The 22,323-nt window shown below is 46.8% G+C and overlaps 1 protein-coding gene across 3 annotated transcripts in view; it reads right to left on the reverse strand.

Annotated features, from left to right (window-relative positions):
• SMARCD3 (SWI/SNF related BAF chromatin remodeling complex subunit D3) overlaps positions 1-22,323 on the reverse strand; it is a 1,454,082-nt gene that overhangs the window by 398,552 nt on the left and 1,033,207 nt on the right. For all 3 annotated transcript variants that reach the window (XM_086941345.1, XM_086941344.1, XM_086941343.1), the window contains one exon: positions 11,227-11,324. In XM_086941345.1, the coding sequence (XP_086797471.1) occupies positions 11,227-11,324 (98 nt within the window). The remainder of the gene's footprint in view (positions 1-11,226; positions 11,325-22,323) is intronic.

The following is a 22,323-nucleotide window of genomic DNA, read 5'->3' on the forward strand; positions in this document are numbered from 1 at the left end:
TAAATGCAAAAGTTTATGTGGCGTGCATGTTTGAAAAATAAAGTTCAGTGGATGAATGCCGTGCAAAAAATAAAAAACAAGCTGAGACCTAGTAAACTCGGGAAACACGCGAAAGGCGTGGTTATATACAAAAATGATGTGGCGCGCAGGTTTGAATAATAAAGGTCAGTGAATGTGCATGAAAGAAGCGAAAAAGAAACGTGGTGACCTAGAAAGGTAAATGAACAGGGGAGGTGATAAAACAAACAATGTGGCTAGCTGTGATGCACCTGTATAAAACACAAGCTACCTCATGAGACTAGCCTCGAATGAGGGTATCTAATGTGTAAACGATAAATAAAAAATAAAAAATCTAAATGCACAAAGTTATACGAGCAGGTACCATAAAAAATTGCACAGTTGGGCTCAAATGATCTCTTCTAGTGCAGGTAAAGCAGAGGATACGAACAATCATTTATAGATAACACGAAAATTCAGTCCTTTCATTCATCCCATTGGGCTTTAGAGTGTTAAGGTGATAGATCCAAAAGTTCTCCCTCATGAGTAACATTTTCTTATTGTCTCTTCCTTCATTGCCTTGAATAATCTCCAAAACGCATGCCTTAATTTGGCTTACGTGATGATTAGCCTCAATAAAATGTGCAGCAACTACTGACTTCATGGATTTGGTTCTTATGTTGCTTTTGTGTTCATTTAGTCGGATTTTAAATTTACGTTCAGATTGGCCTATATAAGCTTTACCATAGGGGCATTTAAGCATATAGACAATGTTAGATGTGTCGCAGGCGGTGTCCACACGTAATGGAATTTTGTGACCCTTCATAGGATGAGTGATGAAATTTCCTTTGAGAATATTGTGACAGTTGTTACAGTTCCAGCACGGGATGGTGCCTCTGGATTGGTGTGTATCTTTATTCTCGGTAGGATATTTGATGATCGCGCCAATATTTTTAGATCTTGTGTATGCAAATGTGGTTTTATCCTTGAAAATGTTATTGAAATCTTGTTCCATTATTAATATGGTCCAGTGTCTTTTGATGATTTTTTTATACTGGGGGCTCATGGTAGAGAATTTACTCTCACAAGTGATTTTTTGTTACTTTCTAGGTGCTTGCGTTGTCAATAGATCTCTTCTGTTTTTTCTGTTGGCCCTGTTAAGGGATTGAGTCAGTATTTCTTCCGGATACCCTCTTTGTAGAAAACGTTGCATCATGTTATTGGATTGTTCTATGCTCTTCTCAGGGTCTGAAACTATCCTCTTCACACGTAAGAGTAGAGAATACTGCAGGTGTTGTTTGAGCGGTTGCGGGTGAAAGCTGGTATACATCAGTGTGTTATTGCGATGCGTTGGTTTTTGATATAAGTTAGTTTCAAAACCTGTCGCCGTTTTAGTAACGGCTACGTCCAAAAAGTTCAAGGTGTTGCTCTGTATGTCATGAGTGAATTGTATCCATTCGTCGATCATCTTAAGATTGGCAATGTTGAACTTCAAATTTTCTTCAGTGCCCTTCCATAGGATAAAGATATTGTCTATATAACGCAAATATAGACACATTTCCTCTTTCCATGACGGTGAATTCAAAATGTGCTGCTCTTCATACTCATGCATAAAGATATTTGCGTACGTGGGCGCTGCACAGTTACCCATAGAGGTACCACTCTTGTGTAAGTACCCACTTTCTTTCCACTTAAAATAGCTATGCATGAGAGTGAATTCAAGTAACTCCATGAGAAAAACTTTCATGTTGTCGTCATAGTCCATCTGCATTAAAGCTTTCTCCACTGATTCTATACCTGACTGGTGAGGTTTCGAGGTGTATAAGGATTTAACATCTATTGAACATAGAAGTATCGTTTCGTCTTCGCTTATTTTCACCTCACCTAGTTTATTGAAAAAATCAGTGTTGTCTTTAATGAATGACCTCAGTCAGTACGAATGGTTGAAGGTAGCGGTCTAACAGCTTTCCAACTGGCTCATGTATACTGCCACGCATAGATACTATAGGGCAGCATGGAGGTCTAATAGGATCCTTGTGGATTTTTAGCATCATATAGAAGCTGGGGCTTTTGGGGTTGATTTTGGTTAGATATTTTTTTAACTTTTCGTTGATAATCCGGTTGTCTGCTGCTTTCTGAACGATGTTGGATAGTGTCTCCTGAATTTCTGATGTAGGGTTAAAATCTAATCTCATGTAGATGGCCCAGTGCCAAAATGCATAGGGATGGAATCTATGTGTAACACCAATGATGTTGTACAATGGAATACTTCAACTTATTCATTTGAAATGAGAATAGAAGACAACGCATTCATGAATGTATGTTTTGAAAAGTAAAAACATATCAATCAACGTTTGGATTTGAGAATTTTCTGTTTATCTTCGCTGTTATTCACAGCATTGTAGCACCTGTGCCCAGAGAGACACTTCCGCAGTGGTGGGAGTGCTACTTAGGTTTTAGAGCTTCCCAGAGGATGCCATGAATTCTGTAATAGCTTTAAGAATGGCTAATTTATGAGCCTCAGCCTGTATGTTGAGTTTTGTAGTTCCAAGACCCAGGGGCAGTGTGCGAGGAAGAGGGGGGATTGCCACAGATACTGATATGTGATCTGATATCCTTGTAGGGTGAATTTCAATCTCTATCTAACCCTCCAACAAGGCCAAGGATGTGAAGAAGTGTTCAAGGTGAGCACAAGTCTTGTGCGCGGCCAAGTAGAAGGTGTTGTCGTTCGCAACAGATGAACAGATCTCCACACGTTTAAGCCCACCTCCTCTAGCCATTGTGACCTTTCCTTCAAGAGAGTCCCGGATTGACCATATTTCTGTCCCTATTTGTCACAGTCAATATCCATGAACAGGTTTAAGCCCCTCCCACTAAAACCCTGCTGTTTACACACTATTTGTGATTCTGGACCACTGATTTCCCATGATATAGGCTCTGCTACTTTACACAGATCAAAGAATTCTATTCTGGTTCAATAGATTCTTTGAAAGAACAGATGGAGATCTGTTTTTTCTTTGTTGTGTTTTGGGATCAAGGATTGCATCAAAGCTTCAAGTAATGGAGATTAATCAGCGAGTAATCTAACAAAATCTATGACTGGGACTGTATAGTGTTGAAAGTGAAAGTGAAGTCAAGAGTGTTAGCCATTGTATGTGTTGGGCCATTGACATTTTAGTTGAGACAGATTGCACACATTTTCAATTTAGACTGCAGCATGTTTGTTGTCGAGTTTACCCATCTGTGTAAAAGAGTTGCTAATTATCAAAATAAGTGATACTTATACTTGTGGAGTAATGTTCAAGCGAAGATTTCATACAGGAATATAGGGCTGTAACCAACTGACCGATACCACTTTGCAATGATGAATAAACTTTTCAAATTGATTGTGCATGTTGTAACCAAACATTCTAAAGTCTAATATTTGATTTTTTTACATGCAGGCCAAATCATCCAAGTGGATTGTGGCAAATCCTCTTCCTTTTTATTTCTCTCTAACTGTATATAGAATTTTGAACAATAATGGGATGAAGTAAATGAAAAATGCGGCACAGCTTTTATCAAGCAATGCTTTATTATCCACCATGAAGTCATGTATTCGAGTGCTTCGAAACCAATTTGCTGCTGATGAGTTCCAGTTTGAACAACGGGTTAGGGTCCACAATAGGTTTCTGGCAGGAAGCGAATGGGTTTTAGGTATTATTCTCTTATAGAGGAACTTCTGTTGAGAGAAATATCTGACTGTGGAGACCCAGGATGTTCCTCTAAGTTGGAACTGCAGACGTTTGATAGGAAAAGGAGGAGTGTGGCTCAATGGTTAGAGCGGCAGACCTTGATGCAGAGTTCTGGCCAGGGACCAGGGTTCGATTCCCGCCTCGGCGGGTCTCTGGCTCATAAATTCCGCTGACTGTATATTCTCGCCTCAGTGCCTATTCTAATCATGGGTCCCACGCTGCAACTCTGGGCAATAGCTTGCTTAGCCTCCACAACGGCCCCCTACAGCGCTGGGGATGCCTGGTTGCACCCCGGGGATGCCCAGGAGTGGACATTTCACGGGGAAAAGCCAGGACGGGTTCCCTAGCGGTATGAGTACAGCGCCAGGACACACTGCTTGCCGGGGTATCAGTGCGCTTTACAAATACGTCTACATTTACAAAGGCAAAGTGTGTGTATGGTTATTTTGCTAAGCTGGGTGGCAGTGCATTGGAATGGTGGGCTTGACAGTGTTCTGTAATGTTTCACTGAATGTAAATTATTGTTAGATTCTAGTTGAGGTCCAGAAAAATAACATGTGGGGACCTGTTTGCTGTTTGCTCCACGGACCTTTGCCCTCGGATACTCGTGTGGGAGCCTCTCATTCTTTGGACGCCCACACCTCGCCGGACCCGCTCCGCGGGTCCCGCATCACTCCTGTAGCCTGAGGGGAACTGTTGCTTCAAGGACAAGTGCTAGCTGGGGAGTTCAGGGCTGCTGCTGGGCTGCGAGCGAAGACCGGGACTACAGATCCCAGGAGTCCTCGGACGGCCGATCACCATCACCTGGCCCGCTCTCCCTGCAAGCGCCGCCCCCAGCTCACAGGTGGGGTGAAAACTTCTCCCTTTACCCTCCTCTGTGGGACCTGTCTGCTGTTTGCTGTTTGCTCCACGGACCTTTGCCCTCGGATACTCGTGTGGGAGCCTCTCATTCTTTGGACGCCCACACCTCGCCGGAGCCGCTCCGCGGGTCCCGCATCGCTCCTGAAGCCTGAGGGGAACTGTTGCTTCAAGGACAAGTGCTAGCTGGGGAGTTCAGGGCTGCTGCTGGGCTGCGAGCGAAGACCGGGACTACAGATCCCAGGAGTCCCCGGTCGGCCGATCACCATCACCTGGCCCGCTCTCCCTGACTGCCCCGCCCAACTCCCGGCCTTACGTCCTAAACACCAATAAGTGACGGATAGACCCGCTGCGCGGGAGCGCCCAGGGCGAAGCCCGGGCAAAGGGCGGGCCCTCTGAGGCCCTCGTAGGCCGGAGCAGGCTGGGCTGGGCCTACTCTCTTTCGCCTGCACTCCTTTGGTTTTCTGTGGGCCTTGATATAGGTATTGGACATGCCATCACCGGCTATGGAGGGAATATCAGTGAAGGCGGGGGGAGTTAGAAATGGGACCTTGGATAACTATTTTTCTTGGGCACTGGGTGATGGGGATAAGGAAACCTCTCTGGCGGAGCGTAGGGCGGAGCGCTGCCGCTCAATTGAGAATATGAAAAACAGGCCTCTTGGCGATATTATTCCTTATCCCATCCTCCAAGAGGGAGGCTCTCTTAACACTAGCCAGGATTTATTATCCCAGTAAGGCGTCCCTCTCTTACTGCGGGATGGTATTCCTAACCTCTGCTTATCTACTGAGCGGACCTCCAGTGTCACCCCCCCCCCCAGTCCTAGCAGTATGGCTGTCGACTTTGTTACTCAGACCCCCTCTGTAGTCAAAATAAGGAAAACAAAGCTGAAGCAAGTAGTTGTGGCAGAGATGCATGGCCCACCACCAAACAAGCGCAGAAGGAAGTTGAGGGGAGGGCAGGGCAAAACCAAAATCCCTCACTCCGATTTTGGGAAAGCCCCTAAGCTCCCTTCCATTTCTGATATTAGTGGATGTGCATAAAGCTTCTCCTGTTAAGGGTATTATTATCACTGATCCTGTTAACGTCCCTGGGGATAATCCATCTAATACATCACCCCCGTTACCTCTATAGGGAACATAGAATTTTTACTTAGATCACTGCTTCTGCCCATCAGTGAGAGCTTAAAGAAAGTGGAAATCAGACTCACTATCTTGGAGGCAAGTATAAGTAGCCTGAAAACCTCGGCTATTAAACAGGGCAGACACCCTGAGTCTAATCCCCTTTCTAATTGTCCCCCCAACCCCCAAAACCTTTCAGTTAATTTGGGACTTCCCTTGGTTACTACTGCTGCCCCCCTTCCGCAACCTCTCATGGCCAACATAGCCCCAACACCACTTAGCAAACCCAATATTCTATCTTTACAACCAGTAGGTCCAGTTCCCCCTGTGACTACCTCTGATGGGGCTATACCTAATGATAGTATTGCTCCCCCACTCCCTGAGAAGCCTGCCCCCAGACCACGGAGACCCGACTTGCCGCCTGAGGCTAATAGCTTTATGGTAGTTATGGCGGGCGCTCCCCTCTTAAAGTGGGTGAAGGTGAGAACTTCCACTCACTCAAAAGAAAAATTATTAAATGGTGGAACTGGAACAGACCCCTCCCGGCCCATCTTAACAACAAAATTATCATGGTGAGAAGGGTACCCTGGCTGGGGAAAACTAGAAAATCAATAATTGGGGACTGTATTATGGTGAGTTTTCGAGATCCTAGGACTGTTTCAAATATATGTGCTGGGTCAAATAGATCTCCTGACTCTACCATACAGACTTTGCCAGTGTCCTTTTTCTTCCCCCCTACCCATATGCACCATGATTTAGTCCAAGGTAACTGGACGAGGGTTGAACGGAGGGCTAGATATCGGGGGTATATTGCACGACTGGTTTACCGACCTCCGGAGACACCTTTCTATGATTACAACCGATTTAATTGTCTTAATGGACTGGACGGGGTTGATTGACTGCCCTCAGCCCTAGATTCCAACCCAGTCATTTCTGGCAATGGTCTTGGTGTAACATCTGGCATCAGTTCTCCCCATATTCCCACTCCTGTAACGCCCCTCATTGTTGCTCCGGTGTATCCATCCTCCCAGGGAATAGGAACCATCATTAATAATTCAGTTGCAGATACGGGCCAATGCTTAGCAGTTAATTCACTAAACAGGGAAACTGTTAGCATAATGTTCTGGAATGTGGCAGGGCTTAGGTCCAAATTATCGAATCCCATCTGGTTAAAAACAATAGAAGAGATTGAAATTCTTTGCCTACAGGAAACCTGGACCTTAGAACCCCTCCATCTTCCAGGCTATAAAACCTTGTTTACACCTGCAGTAGAGGTTCACCACGGTAGGGCTAAAGGGGGACTGATGACGTTTATATCTAATTCCCTAAACTGCAAGAAGATCCACTTTTTTTCCCACAACCCTTATTATCAGCTAGTGCGGATTGATGCAAGTAAGGAATTGTGTCTTTTAATGATAAACTTTTATAACAATATCCCTCCTGCTGACCTGGAACCGACCCTTAAGATGCTAGGTAACGATTTAGGTAAAGAAACAGATAAAAATGCTAAGGATGTTTGGGTCGTTTGGGGGGGAGATTTTAACTGTACCATATGCAAGAAAAGCCAGAAAGGAGTATGTGGGCTCATGTTGGACCCGGATACTGACTTAACACACTTTAAGCATTCCATCTATGGAGACCTATTAAATGAGATTCTTCACTCTGAAGATCTAGGGTACGCAAATGAAATTGGTCAAGTAGAGCTCCCCTTTGCCCCTACGTTTAATGGCAGGGGTGTTTTGTCTATAATAGATTTCATAATAACTTCTGTTAGGCACAGACATATGGTCAAAAGGTGCTGGACCCTCGATACCCCACTTAGCGATCACTACCCGATAATCATGGAGATCATAAACCCCTTTCAGGCAGTGGCTACAGAAGGGAGATCTGTGCAGAACATCTCTGATATTAGTATGGCAAAACAAAATGGCTACGCATTAAAATGGGACAGGGTGGTTCCAAGTGATTTTCTACGTAACTTGGTAACCAAATGTTTGCCTAGCTTCTTGACCATTCTGGATGAAAGTGTGACCAGTCAGGAGATTCTTAAGCAGTTTGAGGTTATTGCTTCTCAAATTAAGGGTAACCTTTGGGTGGCTTCTAAATCAAGTAAGGAAAAGACGGGAAAATGGTTTGATCTCACGTGTACAAAGGCCCACTCTGAGCTCAAGAAAGCTTTACATGCTGTTCCCCGTAATCCCTTAAGGGTCAGGGAGGCGCGGAAATCTTACCAGAATGCATTGAAAAGAAGGAAGTTGTCAATTAAAACTGAAGCCTGGGAGAAGCTCTGTGAGGCTTCATCGAGCAAGGATGTTTGTGCTTTTTGGAAAGCAGTTAATGCCCCCTTCTTTGACTCAGGAAAAACACGTATTGAAATTGCCATTACCGAGGACTCTTGGGTGAGCCATTATTCTAGTCTGTATAGTACCTCAACTGACGAGCAGATTCCTCCGTTGCATTTACCAATGCTTAACCAGGGGGAAATGAGAGTGAATGGCTTGGAATTCAAATTTACCCTAAAAGAAATAACTAAGAGCCTCAAAGCAACAAGGGGCGGTAAAGCCCCAGGTCCAGATGGCATACCTCCAGACCTGTTTAAAAATAATATCGACTTATGGGGCCCACTCTTAGTGCAACTATTCAATGCATCCCTTAAGACGAGCTACTTCCATCATGGTGTATGTCTGTTATTGTTCCAATTTTTAAAAAAGGGGACAGGCAAAACCCTACCTGCTATCGCCCCATCTCCCTATTGGACAGCACTGTAAAGATAGGCTACAAAAATGGTCGGAAGATAACTCTATAATCAGTGACCTTCAATACGGATTTCAAAAGGGGCAGGGGACAGTAGATCAGGGCCTAAACTTATTTATCCTCCAGCAGAAATATATCAAGGCACAACGTGAACCCATTTATTTTACCTTCGTTGACTTGACGTCAGCGTTTGACTGTGTTTCACACAGCAAATTATGGGTCATTATGGAATCTCTTGGTGTGGAAGGAAATATAATCTCCTTTCTTAAGGACTTGTATTCGGGTGCCATCGCAAAAGTGCGTTATGGTAAAAAAGGTGAATGTACTAGATCTTTTGATATAGGGCGTGGGGTACGCCAGGGCTGCGTTTTAGCACCATTCCTATTCCTGGTATATATAAATGGAATAGAGAACGCCCTAGTGGAAACAACTTGTGATATGCCTAGGGTAGATAAAAGAATAATCCCTGCGTTACTATACGCAGACGATGCGGTCCTAATGGCTTGCACGCCGGTGGCTCTACAATGCCTTGTAACATCTTTTAATGCATTTATGATTAATCTTGATTTGCAAATCAACTGCTCCAAGACATTCTCCATGAATTGTGGCCCTGGTGCTAGCAGAAGAAGGAGGCGGATGTTTATTAATGCAAGCCCTATAGACTATACTGCCACCTTTTCTTACCTTGGTATTTTATTTCATGAAGCAGGGAACTGGACAGAAGCAATAAAAGTAAGGAAAGCCCTGTTCTGCAAATCTATTACTGCCCTTAAAAACTTCGCAAAAAAGATGGGGAAAAAACCCACTGTAGAACTTTTGAAAATTTATAATGCCACCTGTGTTTCTATTGCGGTCTATGGTGCGGGACTGTGGGGGTATGAAAATGTCAAATCTATACAAGTGGCCCAAAACAAATTCCTGAGACACATCTTAGCTGTACCTGAGAGTGCCTCAAGCTACATCTGCCATACATAACTGGGCCAATGCTATATTGAAGACAGAATTAGAATTCAACCAATACTGCTGTGGCATAGGGCTTGGACTAGTGATGGATGTGTACTGAACCGTGCTATTCTAACTGATGGACTAAGTTTGGATTATGTTGGGAGGATAACGTGGTTTACATACATTAGGGACTTTTTTGGAGACGTTGGCTGTATGGGCGACTATGACAATCCCTTGTCTATGTGTAACATCACGAGAAAGGCACTAAAAACTAAGTGTATGAAACACCTGGAAGAACGTAGAATGACAGTGGAACATGAGAAGAAAACTGTCTTAGCCCATCTACCTGTATCAATTCAAGGGAAAATCCAACCATACTTAACCCTTTCTTTGACTGAATTTTCGCGGTTCACTCTGACCCATTCAGGTTAGGCATCCTCTTTAGGGCCCTAAGCTTCCCCGCAATGAATTGTTGGTCCTGTAATCTCACTAAATGCCCATGTGATGACCAATCGGAACAGTCTGACATCCATATCATATTTTTCTGTAAATACTATACTTTACCCAGGAAAAGATTGATTATTCCAATTTTAAGGGAAATGGGTGTGAGACGTAGTAGGGTTGCCTTCCTGGAACTTCAGAAATTAGATGTTATCTTTAATGTTGCCTGCATCTCGGAATTTTTTAGCAATGTTTTTAGATTACGTAAATCAATTTGTACTTAAATCTAATTTATGTTTTACCTGAATTCTTCTTTTTGTTTGTACTATGTATTGATTTTGATACTGTATTATTATGAACTGTTTTTTATGTACTTTTATGGTTATTATTCTTTTAACCGAATAAAGTCAAATTGAACATGTGTATGTCCTATGAGGGGAAGAGGTAGTTTCTTTTGATTGAAGAATTTTGTGTCTGGTGTGATGCAATGTATGTGTGGTTGTAAACTATTACTTGTATTTTACTGTGGATAGTATATGGAAACCACAAATTGATGACTTCACTGATGGGTTTTGAGCACAAAGAATAGCAGCTGGATGGGATGGAGGATTACTCAATGGATCACTGAATACTTAGAGGTGTTAGAAGATTTATCTATGTGTTGAATGAGACATGATCATTGTTAGATGTTTTGCATATAACATCATGCTTAATAACATAGGAAAAGTCTTATTTGAAGTAGCTGGGATCCTTGTTGTTGGCCTGTACCATAACCATTCCATACTAATAGCTGTAGATTGAGAGGTATTTGGAGGTTAGAGGCTTGGATACGGCTTGGATATGGAGTTAACTGTAAAACTTAGGGAGGTTTGTTTGGAGATAAATATAGAGATCAACACCATGCCCTCTTTTGCTCGGTCATGTGTGAAGAAAAGACGATCAGTTTTTGTCATTCCAGAGTTCATACTTCTGTAGAGCCTGAGCTGGGTGTTTTCAGGGCTATCTTTAAGAGTAGATGTATTTAGCTTTTTTTGATTCTAGGAGATGATGGGGTTAGGGGACGTTACTGGGAAGCTATCTGGTCCAGCTATGAGGAAGATGTCTCTTTGGTTTGTCGACCGAAAGCTTGCAAGGTATATATGTGGGATCTGACATTCAGTAAGGAATGAGTATCTGGGTACCAGAGTCGATGACAGTAGATCCACCCTGATCCAGATCACACTGCAAGATATTGTGTGAGGGTGTTAAGGCTGCATATCATTTCTGGCCACGCACTTTTACATGGCTGGCATTTATGGACCACCATATGGTCAAGGTTGTATTCCGAAGTGATGAAAGTGATGAAAATATCCTTTTTCTGAAGTTCATTTTCTCACCTGATAATGTGATTAATCACAATGGGGTCTGGTGGCAGCAAGAGGTTTGTAAGTCGCTGAGGAATTTCAGAGAATTTCAGACGAGTACAGTCAAAAATCTGTCAGGTGGAGAAAGGAAAACATAAGGGTTTTAGTACTACAATATTTGCACTTGTATCACGTTTATTATGAGGCCCTTAGTGAAATAGTACATTTCAATCCCACAGTACACATGAAGTCACTACAATTGAGCATTAGACTAGAAACCCATAGTGAAATAAAGAAGCTGTTTCCAGATAAAACTGGGTTGGTACCTTGCACTTTTTGGATTGCATTTTTCAGCAGTCATTGCTTACATTTTAGATGGGAATGGTCCTAAACAACAAACAACTTATGGTTCACTCCTCTCTTAAAACCATAGTATAATGTGCACCATAAGAACCTCATTCAGATCCTGACTAAAAGTTATCCAGCTAAATCAAAGCACCTAATTCCATGAAAGACATGCTCTTTACTGTTCATGTGCTGACCTCTTCTGCTTCAACCTCTTTTGATGCACTTATATCTACTGACTTCTCTGTGCTACACAGACATGGCATCGGCAAACATGGCTTATGCATTTATTTATGAATCTATATGGTCCTGCTTGAAGACTGCTCACCAACCTAGTTTCACTCTCAACTTCACTTTGTGTCTCTCAAACGACTTTGACCTAAATCCATGAGCATCAACGTTAAGTACTGTCTTCTCAGGCATCTCGATGACCTTATCACCTCACCAAGTCTAGCCTCTCTGCCTACACCTTAAAGGTGATTTAATATTCATAGAAACAACCACAAAAACATTGACAATAACTCTAAGGAATCTCTCCTATCCACCTCAAAGGAACAGCTTGAACTTGATCATCCTTCCATTACTCCAGGCATCCTCATTCACCTACACTGGATCTCTGTTTTGCAGGAAACAGTCTTTACCATGCAATGTGTTTACCATGCCGCCTTTACCACACAGGAATGTATTTTACCACGCACAGTAAATTTGTTAAGAGAAAAAACAAATATATATATATATATATATATAAATATATTCACTGAAAAAAACAAAGGTTAAAGTTTCATTATAGTGAGGTGAATAGGTCAGTGACAACATTAACGTTTTGATCACACAGAATTTCACCAGTTATAGTTAGCAGGGATAACTATAACCAGGCGTGGTTCGTCCATTGGGGCGTGGGGGTGTAGCCCCCCCTGCCCGACGCCGCCTGGAGCTCCCTCATGACAATCATATCAATGAATCAACATGACGTCAGACCGCCGGGCGGGCGTCATGTTGATTCATTGAGATCGTACAGGCGGCAACACAAGTACGCATGAGTGGGGACGGAGGGTGACATTTTTACCAGTGCCCACGCATGCGCACTAGTGTTTTTGCGGCGTTGCGCATGCGCATCAGAAGCCCTAATGGGCGTGCTGCGGGCGAGAGGGTACCTGTGCCCCTGGCGCCAGGATTGGCCAGGGGCGCTGTGAGCCTGTGATGTGTGGGGAGCAGAGCCCAGAGGTGGCGCGGACCGGGACCGGCAGCAAGGTAAGAGTGTGTGTTTTTAGTGCATTACTCCAGTCGTCTCGTCTCTTCATCTACCACGTCCCATATTTGTTACCCTCTCAGTTCAACACATCTCCCTTATTTCTTAGTTTTTTTCTCACTCGTCTTCATAATTCTGTTTTTAAAGCTCCGTGCCGCTCTTCCCCTCTGCCACCTGTCTCCCCCGCCCCGTTACTGCTCCACGCCGCTCTGAACCTGCTTGCTACTCTCTCTCTGACTATGCCTCAGCTTCTTCCTGACACTCTTTCCGTCTCAATCTCTGTTTTTCTTTAAAATTTCAAAATGTTAACAAACTGTAGAGGCGGAATAGCATGATATATGCATTTATTATTGCACGCATGTTGGTGTATGTTTGTATGTGAATTTGTATAGTGCATACCTAGGGCTTACAGGTTGGCAAATACATGGGCGGTAGAAGGTTTCCAGCATAAAAAGGTTGGGGTGATGTAATATGTAAAGTGGCACATCCTTCAACATCGATCCTAAAGGCTTGTTAGAGTCCATAATTTATTTTTATATGGTCATAAAAATACATGAATGATGGATGGATGCAGGGTGGGTGCATTAATGATTGTTTGGTTGATGGGTGCATGGATGGATGCATGCATGATGGGTGGATGGATGCATGAATGATGGATGCAGGATGGATGGGTGGGTGGATGGGTGGATGCATGAATGAATGATGTATGGATGCAGGATGGGAGGATGGATGGGTGGATGCATGAATGATGTATGCATGGATGCATGCATGATGAGTGGATGCATGATGGATGGATGGGTGGATGGATGGATGCATGAATGATGTATGGATGCATGGATGCATGATGGGTGGATGCATGATGGATTGATGGGTGGATGCATGATGGATGGATGGGTGGATGCATGATGGATGGATGGGTGGATGGATGAATGGGTGGGTGCATGAATGAATGATGAATGGATGCAGGATGGGTGGGTGGATGGATGGGTGGATGCATGAATGATGTATGGATGGATGCATGGATGCATTCATGATGGGTGGATGCATGATGGATGGATGGATGGGTGGGTGGATGGATGGATGAATGGGTGGGTGCATGAATGAATGATGTATGGATGCAGGATGGGTGGGTGGATGGATGGGTGGGTGGATGCATGAATGATGTATGGATGAATGGATGCATGGATGCATGCATGCATGATGGGTGGATGCATGATGGATGGATGGGTGTATGCATGAATGAATGATGTATGGATGCAGGGTGGGTGGATGGATGGATGGGTGGATGCATGAATGATGTATGGATGGATGCAAGGTGGTTCGGGCTCTCTCGCTGCGCTCGATCGCTGGGGTGCAATATGCAAATTAGTTTACGCCCCACCACTTTCAAATGTCACCAGCCGCCCCGACTATAACTTGTGCCCTCTCCATGCAAAGCTTATGACACCACATAGTACATCATTTATGACATCACTAATACCATCTCAAATGACATCATTGATGACATCACCCAATAAGTGTGCTTGTTTTTAAAAACATATTTTTATAGTTTACATAGTGGCAGGTAACTACCATATTACTTTTCTACTTAACTTTGTACAGTCTGTGTCTAGCTAATGGGTGCACCTACCATATTACTTTTCTACCTAATTTTGCGCAGCCTGTGTCTAGCTAAAGGGTGTAAGTGTTTACAAAACACGTGCTCCTAATGCATCTTAGGTGGGTATAGGTATTGAACACATTATACATCTTTGTATTGAAGACTAACTCTGTGTGCAGGTGACAGTTGATGAGCTGTGTTCAGCATGTTCTGACTGCCGTTACTGAGACTCTGCCGAGATTTACCTGCAAACTGTGCCTTGTGGAAAGGAGAAAACTACCGCCAGGATAAAGTGAGGCTGTCCACACAGGGGCCGGGACTGCGAGACCCAGGGTTCCGCGCAGGATCATCGAAGCGCACCTGGAGTCTCTTCCCGTCCCTGCTCCTCCCTGATTGCTTGCCTGCTCCTCCCTGATTGCCTGTGTGATAAAACAGCTCGCGGCCCCCGCTTTGCGGGAGCCGCTCGCAGCTGACTGCCATTACTGAGACTCTGCCGAGATTTACCTGCAAACTGTGCCTTGTCGAAAGGAGAAAACTACCGCCAGGATCAAGTGAGGCTGTCCACACAGGGGCCGGGACTGCGAGACCCAGGGTTCCGTGCAGGATCATCGAAGCGCACCTGGAGTCTCTTCCCACCCCTGCTCCTCCCCGATTGCTTGCCTGCTCCTCCCTGATTGCCTGTGTGATAAAACAGCTCGCGGCCCCCGCTTTGCGGGAGCCGCTCGCAGCTGACTGCCGTTACTGAGACTCTGCCGAGATTTACCTGCAAACTGTGCCTTGTGGAAAGGAGAAAACTACCGCCAGGATCAAGTGAGGCTGTCCACACAGGGGCCGGGACTGCGAGACCCAGGGTTCCGCGCAGGATCATCGAAGCGCACCTGGAGTCTCTTCCCGTCCCTGTTCCTCCCTGATTGCTTGCCTGCTCCTCCCTGATTGCCTGTGTGATAAAACAGCTCGCGGCCCCCGCTTTGCGGGAGCCGCTCGCAGCTGACTGCCATTACTGAGACTCTGCCGAGATTTACCTGCAAACTGTGCCTTGTGGAAAGGAGAAAACTACCGCCAGGATCAAGTGAGGCTGTCCACACAGGGGCCGGGACTGCGAGACCCAGGGTTCCGCGCAGGATCATCGAAGCGCACCTGGAGTCTCTTCCCGTCCCTGTTCCTCCCTGATTGCTTGCCTGCTCCTCCCTGATTGCCTGTGTGATAAAACAGCTCGCGGCCCCCGCTTTGCGGGAGCCGCTCGCAGCTGACTGCCATTACTGAGACTCTGCCGAGATTTACCTGCAAACTGTGCCTTGTGGAAAGGAGAAAACTACCACCAGGATCAAGTGAGGCTGTCCACACAGGGGCCGGGACTGCGAGACCCAGGGTTCCGCGCAGGATCATCGAAGCGCACCTGGAGTCTCTTTCCACCCCTGCTCCTCCCTGATTGCTTGCCTGCTCCTCCCTGATTGCCTGTGTGATAAAACAGCTCGCGGCCCCCGCTTTGCGGGAGCCGCTCGCAGCTGACTGCCGTTACTGAGACTCTGCCGAGATTTACCTGCAAACTGTGCCTTGTGGAAAGGAGAAAACTACCGCCAGGATCAAGTGAGGCTGTCCACACAGGGGCCGGGACTGCGAGACCCAGGGTTCCGCGCAGGATCATCGAAGCGCACCTGGAGTCTCTTCCCGCCCCCTACTCCTCCCACTATAAAGACACACCCCTGAGGCATAGCGGGACGCCGGATGAAGCCCGGACAAAGGGCGGACAGTCTTAGACAGTCCGAGACAGGCCGTGACTGGACTGGGCATGTCATACTGTCCCTGCTGTATACGACTTAACTGGCTGCAGTAAGACTCTTTGTTCTTGAATATACTCTTATCTTTGATTCACTAGTATAGTAATTTTTGATCTTTATACTGCCAAACGCACTTATACGTGTAAACTCTAGCATTGCTACTAAAACAATTGAGGATGCCAAAAAAGATTTCAGTTGCTGTGGGAAATACCATGGATAATTATATGGTACATGTAGTATCTAAGATTAACAATGGAAGGCGCCAACCCCATCGGGGAATGGCGTCGTTAGTGGCAGCCAAAGGGCCGACCCGTAGCCGGGTCACTTCCGGTTTGCGTGACCCGGAAGTGAGCGTCGCGTCAGGGCCAATGGGAACAAACGTCGAGGTACGCCCCGGAAGCGTTAGCAGGGCGCGAGGCTTAAAAGCCCGCGACCAGCCTAGAGGCCCCCTCTTTGTCCGCTGATCATCCAGGAGTCGGACGTCTCCAAGAGAAGACATCGTGGGAGCATCGCGTTCGAGTCTACAGCGAGAGTTACCCCGACTCGTGGTTTAGGTTAGCGGGCCTTGCAGTGTGTGCTAGATTCCCTTAATTTTACAGCTTTCGTGCTTAGTTTCTGGTTTTAAATATTGTTGATATTGTTGGCAGGGGGGGGTTTGCGGCGGTAAATCCTCGTGTCCGGGGGGAGGGCGAGCGCTGGCGCTCGATCATCCGATTTCCTGGGCCCGGGCCCATCCGCGGCGCGGTGGGCCTAAAAAGTCGTTGCGTCTCTCGATAAGTTTTAACATTGTTTTCTTTAAGTGCAGGATGCCGTCGAAGAAGGTACCGAAGGGTAAACAACCCGCAGCCAAGAATGAGGAATTCCTTGCCTTTACCGAACTGCTGGAGTTCACAAGAGAGAAGGGCATGGATTGGGTACTAAAGAACATGAGAGACGGGGCAAAAGCAGATGCGAACTCTCAGGAGGAGAAGGGGAGAGGCAAAAGAGCGAAGCAGACCCCAGAAAAGCTTAGAAGCTCGGCAAGAGGCAAGCGGTCTAGGCCAACGGATTCACGGCCAGTATCACCAGGTGAGGAGGAGGCGCCAGAGACAATTGATTCGAACTCAGGTGCAGAAAACGACCCAGATGACCCAGATGGGCTGTATGAAGCAACTAGGCCTACGCAGATAGGAGGGTTCCCCGTCACTTCTGTGGGGGGGTCCGGTCCGCACGGTATGTTACCGCCAGTAGTGGCACAGCCGGGTAGCGGAGTGTCGCAAGTTTGGGTTCAGCCCGGGGGGGTCGCTCAGTTACCAGGGATGCAGTTATATGGGTCGCATGGTCAAGCGATAGGTAGCAGCCCGGTAAGCTCAATGTTTCCTCCTTACACAGCTCACGGGTCCCCCTTAGCGATGACTGCTTTCTCTAATCTAGGATGTCCAAGTCAGGGCTCAAGGGCGAATGCCGTGGGTGATGTTCCGGGTCCCTCTAATGGCCAGATGCATGGAGGGTTTGGGGGGCAACCAGCTGGTTCCCCATTATTAGCTTTCAGCCCTCTAATGTTCGGTTCTTCCTCAATGACCTTATCGCCATCCGCGGGGATAACTTGGCATGTGCCAGCAGATATGAAGGACAGGATACTCAGAGGTGAATACATAGAAGTGTTCGACCTTATCAATGCGGGGGTGGCGGCCGGAAAGCCCAAAGCCGGAAAGGAGGGAGATTACAACCAGAAGAAATCATGGGTAGAATGGTCCATGAAGAATTGGATCACGGGATTTGCAATATATGCCGCTGTTATGCTTGAGAAGTATCCTGTTTTAGGCCCACAAATGATGAGCTATATATCATTGATACATGGAGCGGCAACGGAGTTTCCAGGCGAGGGGTGGCTGAAATATGATAAAATGTTCAGGCAGATGAAGGCAGTTCACCCGGGTATAGCTTGGGACCAACGGGAGATTAATTTGTGGCATACAGTCTTTTATTCCACCCCTTCAACGCCTACCCCAGTACCCTCAACTCAGAGCCAGTCCTTTCGGACTGACAAAGGGGTCGGTGAGAAAAAACAGGCCTGCTGGCAGTTTAATAGAAATGAGTGTACCAGGGGGGTCTCGTGTAAATTCAAACACTGCTGTTCCTACTGCGGGGGTACCTCCCATCCCGAGATTAGGTGTTTTAAGAAAACCGGTAACCCCAAAGAACAAGCCAGCCACAGTGCCCCAAAAGGAAAGCCAGCTAAGACCCCTGACAAAACTCCCAACTCCAATTAAACGGCATGTCCTGACACACCTCCTCAGTAAATACGATAATCTTGGGGAGGCTCAATTCCTACTGCATGGTTTTACAATTGGCTTTCGTATCCCGTCTTCAGCCCCACCTTCCAATGTCCCACCTCGCAATCAGAGCTCAGTGTTGCGGAATATGGAGGCAGCTCGAGAGAAGATCATGAAGGAGGTAGCATTGGGGCGGGTTGGGGGCCCTTTCACAGAACCACCTACCTGTAATTTGGTTTGCTCCCCTTTGGGTCTAGTGCCGAAAAAGGAGGAGGGTAAATTCCGGCTGATCCATAATCTGTCGAGTCCCCCAGGGCTCTCAGTGAACGATAAATTAGACCCGGATCTGTGTTCAGTGAAGTATACCAAATTTGACACGGCTATTGAGAAATTGCAGGCATTTGGGGAGGGAGCCCTAATGGCTAAAGCCGATATTGAATCAGCCTTTCGATTACTGCCCGTGCACCCGGACGACACCAGGTTCTTGGGCTTCACATTTGACGGTAACTATTTTCTGGATTTGTGCATGCCTATGGGGTGTTCTATTGCCTGTGCAGTTTTCGAGACTTTCGCTAGGTTCCTAGAATGGGCAGTCGAGCAGTTTCTGGCCTCGGACAACTCACATGCTGTAGTCCACTACCTGGACGATTTTCTGTTCATGGGTCCCGAGGGTTCCCAGTCGTGCAGGAAGGCCCTGCTGGGCTTCCAGTGCTTGGCTGAGGCGCTCGGAGTACCTTTGGCGGCGGAAAAAACCGAAGGCCCGACCACGTGTTTGACCTTCCTGGGCATAGAGATTGATACGACAGCAGGAGTGTGCAGGCTGCCAAAACTCAAGGTCGATGCCTTTAAGGCCGCTATTGATGGCTGCCTGGGGGCAAGGAAGGTAACCTTACATCAGCTACAAGTTCTTCTGGGCCAACTGAACTTTGCTCTGCGGGTCATTCCTATGGGCAGGGCCTTCTCCAGGAGTATAGCGAGGGCGATGTCTGGACTGAGGGCCAAACACCACAGAGTGAGGCTCTCAGCCGAGGTTAGAGAGGATCTTTTGATTTGGAAAAGTTTTTTGAGGGACTTCAATGGCACGGTATTGTGGCGAGCAGCCTGTTCTTCTAATACGGATCTTGAGCTATTTACCGACGCTGCAGGTAGTATTGGTTTCGGAGCTATATTCGATCAAAAATGGTGTATGCAGTGCTGGCCAGATGACTGGATCGAGCGAGGCCTGACTACTAACATTTCCTTCCTGGAACTTTTCCCCATAGTGGTAGCTATGCACTTGTGGGGAGATCTGCTGGCAAACAAGAGTATAATATTCTGGTCGGACAATATGTCCGTAGTCATGGTGATTAATAGCCAGAGGGCCACCTGTACTTGGGTACTCAGGTTGTTGAAAGAATTGGTTTTGCAATGCCTGAGCCATAATGTCCAATTCACTGCGAAACATGTTCCAGGTGTGGAAAACAAAGCGGCTGATGCATTGTCTCGTTTTAAGTTAACAGAGTTCCGAGAGCATTGGCCCCAGGCGGAGACGTCAATGTCAGCCTTCCCAGCGGAGCTATGGAAGTTTGGTGCCCCACAGCCCCCGAGTTGGTAGCTGCATCCTTGGCTCCAAGGACTATGAGTATGTATCAGAGGTCATGGGAGTCGTATATGGCATACCTGAGGGGGGTGGGCGTAGCGGACATCTTCGACCCCCAGAGTGTATTAGGCTTCATCGTGCAGCAGAAGGAGCAAGCGAAGTCGGTAGCATTCATGAAAAGGCAGTTGTCGGCGTTAGCATTTTATGCGGGTCTACGGGGGGTGTCTGATCCGACAAAAGATCAGAGAGTTAGAAGAGCAATGAGAGGTTGGGAGCGCCTAGCGCCCGGGGAGAAAGATTGTAGGAGGCCGATAGACGTAGAAAAACTGATAAAAATCTTAGGAGCTCTCCCTTTCGTTTGTTTCTCCCAGTATGAGACACAATTGTTCCGGGTGGCCTATACCTTAGCCTTTTGTGGGGCGCTGCGAATTTCAGAATTACTTCCGGCGTCTAAATCGGATAAGGAGGGGGGTCTGAGGTGCTCTGATCTAATCGAGTCCAAAGGTGTCCTGCGGCTAAGGGTGCGGAGATCAAAAACGGATCCGCTGGGTAGAGGTACCTGGTTACAACTGGGTAGAGTAGAGGGTGAGCCCTTCTGTCCGGTCAATTTGCTGAGGGTATTTCTCCAAGTCAGGCCCCAGGGAATCGATGATAGACTCTTGATTCATGAGAATGGGTTGCCCCTTACCAGGTTCCAGTTCACTCGAGTAGTAAAAATGGCCTTAGCACGGATCGGAGTGGATCCGGACGAATTTACATCACATTCATTTAGAATTGGAGCAGCGACAACGGCTGCTGGCCTAGGCCTACCCGAGCAGGTAATCAAAAGGTTGGGTCGCTGGAAATCATCTTGTTATGAACGTTATATCCGCCCGCAATTAGTCTGACGCATCTTTCGCCTGCGTTCCTTTTGTGAGAATCGGCTGCCTGTATCTCTTCACATTTTACTCTTCATATTTACTTTAGGTACCTCCCCTAAAAGAACCCAAATCTGTTGGTGTGGCCACTCCTTCATTCGCAGGGCCGGGGCGCACTTCGAAAAGACACTCAGGGACAGGGTGACCATGATGCGAGGTTGTGACCATCATTGGGTGGGGATAGGCGGGCAGCGCCTGGCGGACGTCCCGAGGGATGTAAAAGCGGCTTTGGCAAAAGGCATGCCCTCGCCAGATGTATTCGTGTTGCACTGCGGAGGCAACGACATGATCCCAGGCGGGAGGAGAGAAGTGAAGGAGTCCCTGTTTTCTACACTAGCAGCAATCAAAAACATTTTTCCAGAAGCTATAGTACTGTGGTCGGAAGTCATCCCGAGACTCGTGTGGGCTCGGGGCGCATCCATGAAGGCAATAAACAGATCTGTCAAAAGACTGAACCAATCGGTGGCGGAAATCCTGAAAAATCGAGTATTAAAGCGATTCGCCATAAATTAATTCAGGCAGAAAGGCCGGAGCTATATGCAAGGGACGGAGTCCACCTGTCGGAGGCGGGTATGGAGATATTTATAGAAACAGTTCTAGGAGCCGTCTCCGAAGCCCTTGAGCGCAGGGGGGGGAGGTCGAGTCCGCCAGTAAGCTCCTCGTCCTGTGGCGGGGTTCCGGACAAGAATACCACGGGAACTTCTTGTCTAGAGACAGTTAACTCTGAACAGGTTTGCTAAATCAGTATGGACTCTGGGCTGGCGGGAGAGTTGGGGCCGACCTGCTGGTGGCCTTGGCTTTTCAGCCCTACCCCAGAGGCCGCTGGTTGCCCAAGTGGGCGCTTTCCTCACCTGCGGCTCTGTTGACCAGAAGGGGGTTAACGTTATGGGGCAGGTGATCTGGATTGTGGCCTGCTGGCGCAACCCTGAAGTCAAATAAAAGGCCCAGTGGAATGGGCGGTGAATGTATATATTGTATTATAAGTGCAAGTTTATTCTTAAATACTGTATTGGAATATGTATGAATAAATAAAGACATTGCTGGGTCAATGAGGTAATTGACCAGAGAACTTAAATTTTAATAAACAAGCAGCACACTGCAGAAAATCAAGTACGACTCCCGAGTTTGATGTGGGGTTGGGTCCTTGTAAAGCATGCAGTGTGGCGGGGGGAGAATGCACTTTGTCTGCCATCTATGGAAGGCGCCAACCCCATCGGGGAATGGCGTCGTTAGTGGCAGCCAAAGGGCCGACCCGTAGCCGGGTCACTTCCGGTTTGCGTGACCCGGAAGTGAGCGTCGCGTCAGGGCCAATGGGAACAAACGTCGAGGTACGCCCCGGAAGCGTTAGCAGGGCGCGAGGCTTAAAAGCCCGCGACCAGCCTAGAGGCCCCCTCTTTGTCCGCTGAT

The sequence above is a fragment of the Lissotriton vulgaris genome, chromosome 10 (genome assembly GCF_964263255.1).
Source record: "Lissotriton vulgaris chromosome 10, aLisVul1.2, whole genome shotgun sequence".
Taxonomy (NCBI): domain Eukaryota; kingdom Metazoa; phylum Chordata; class Amphibia; order Caudata; family Salamandridae; genus Lissotriton; species Lissotriton vulgaris.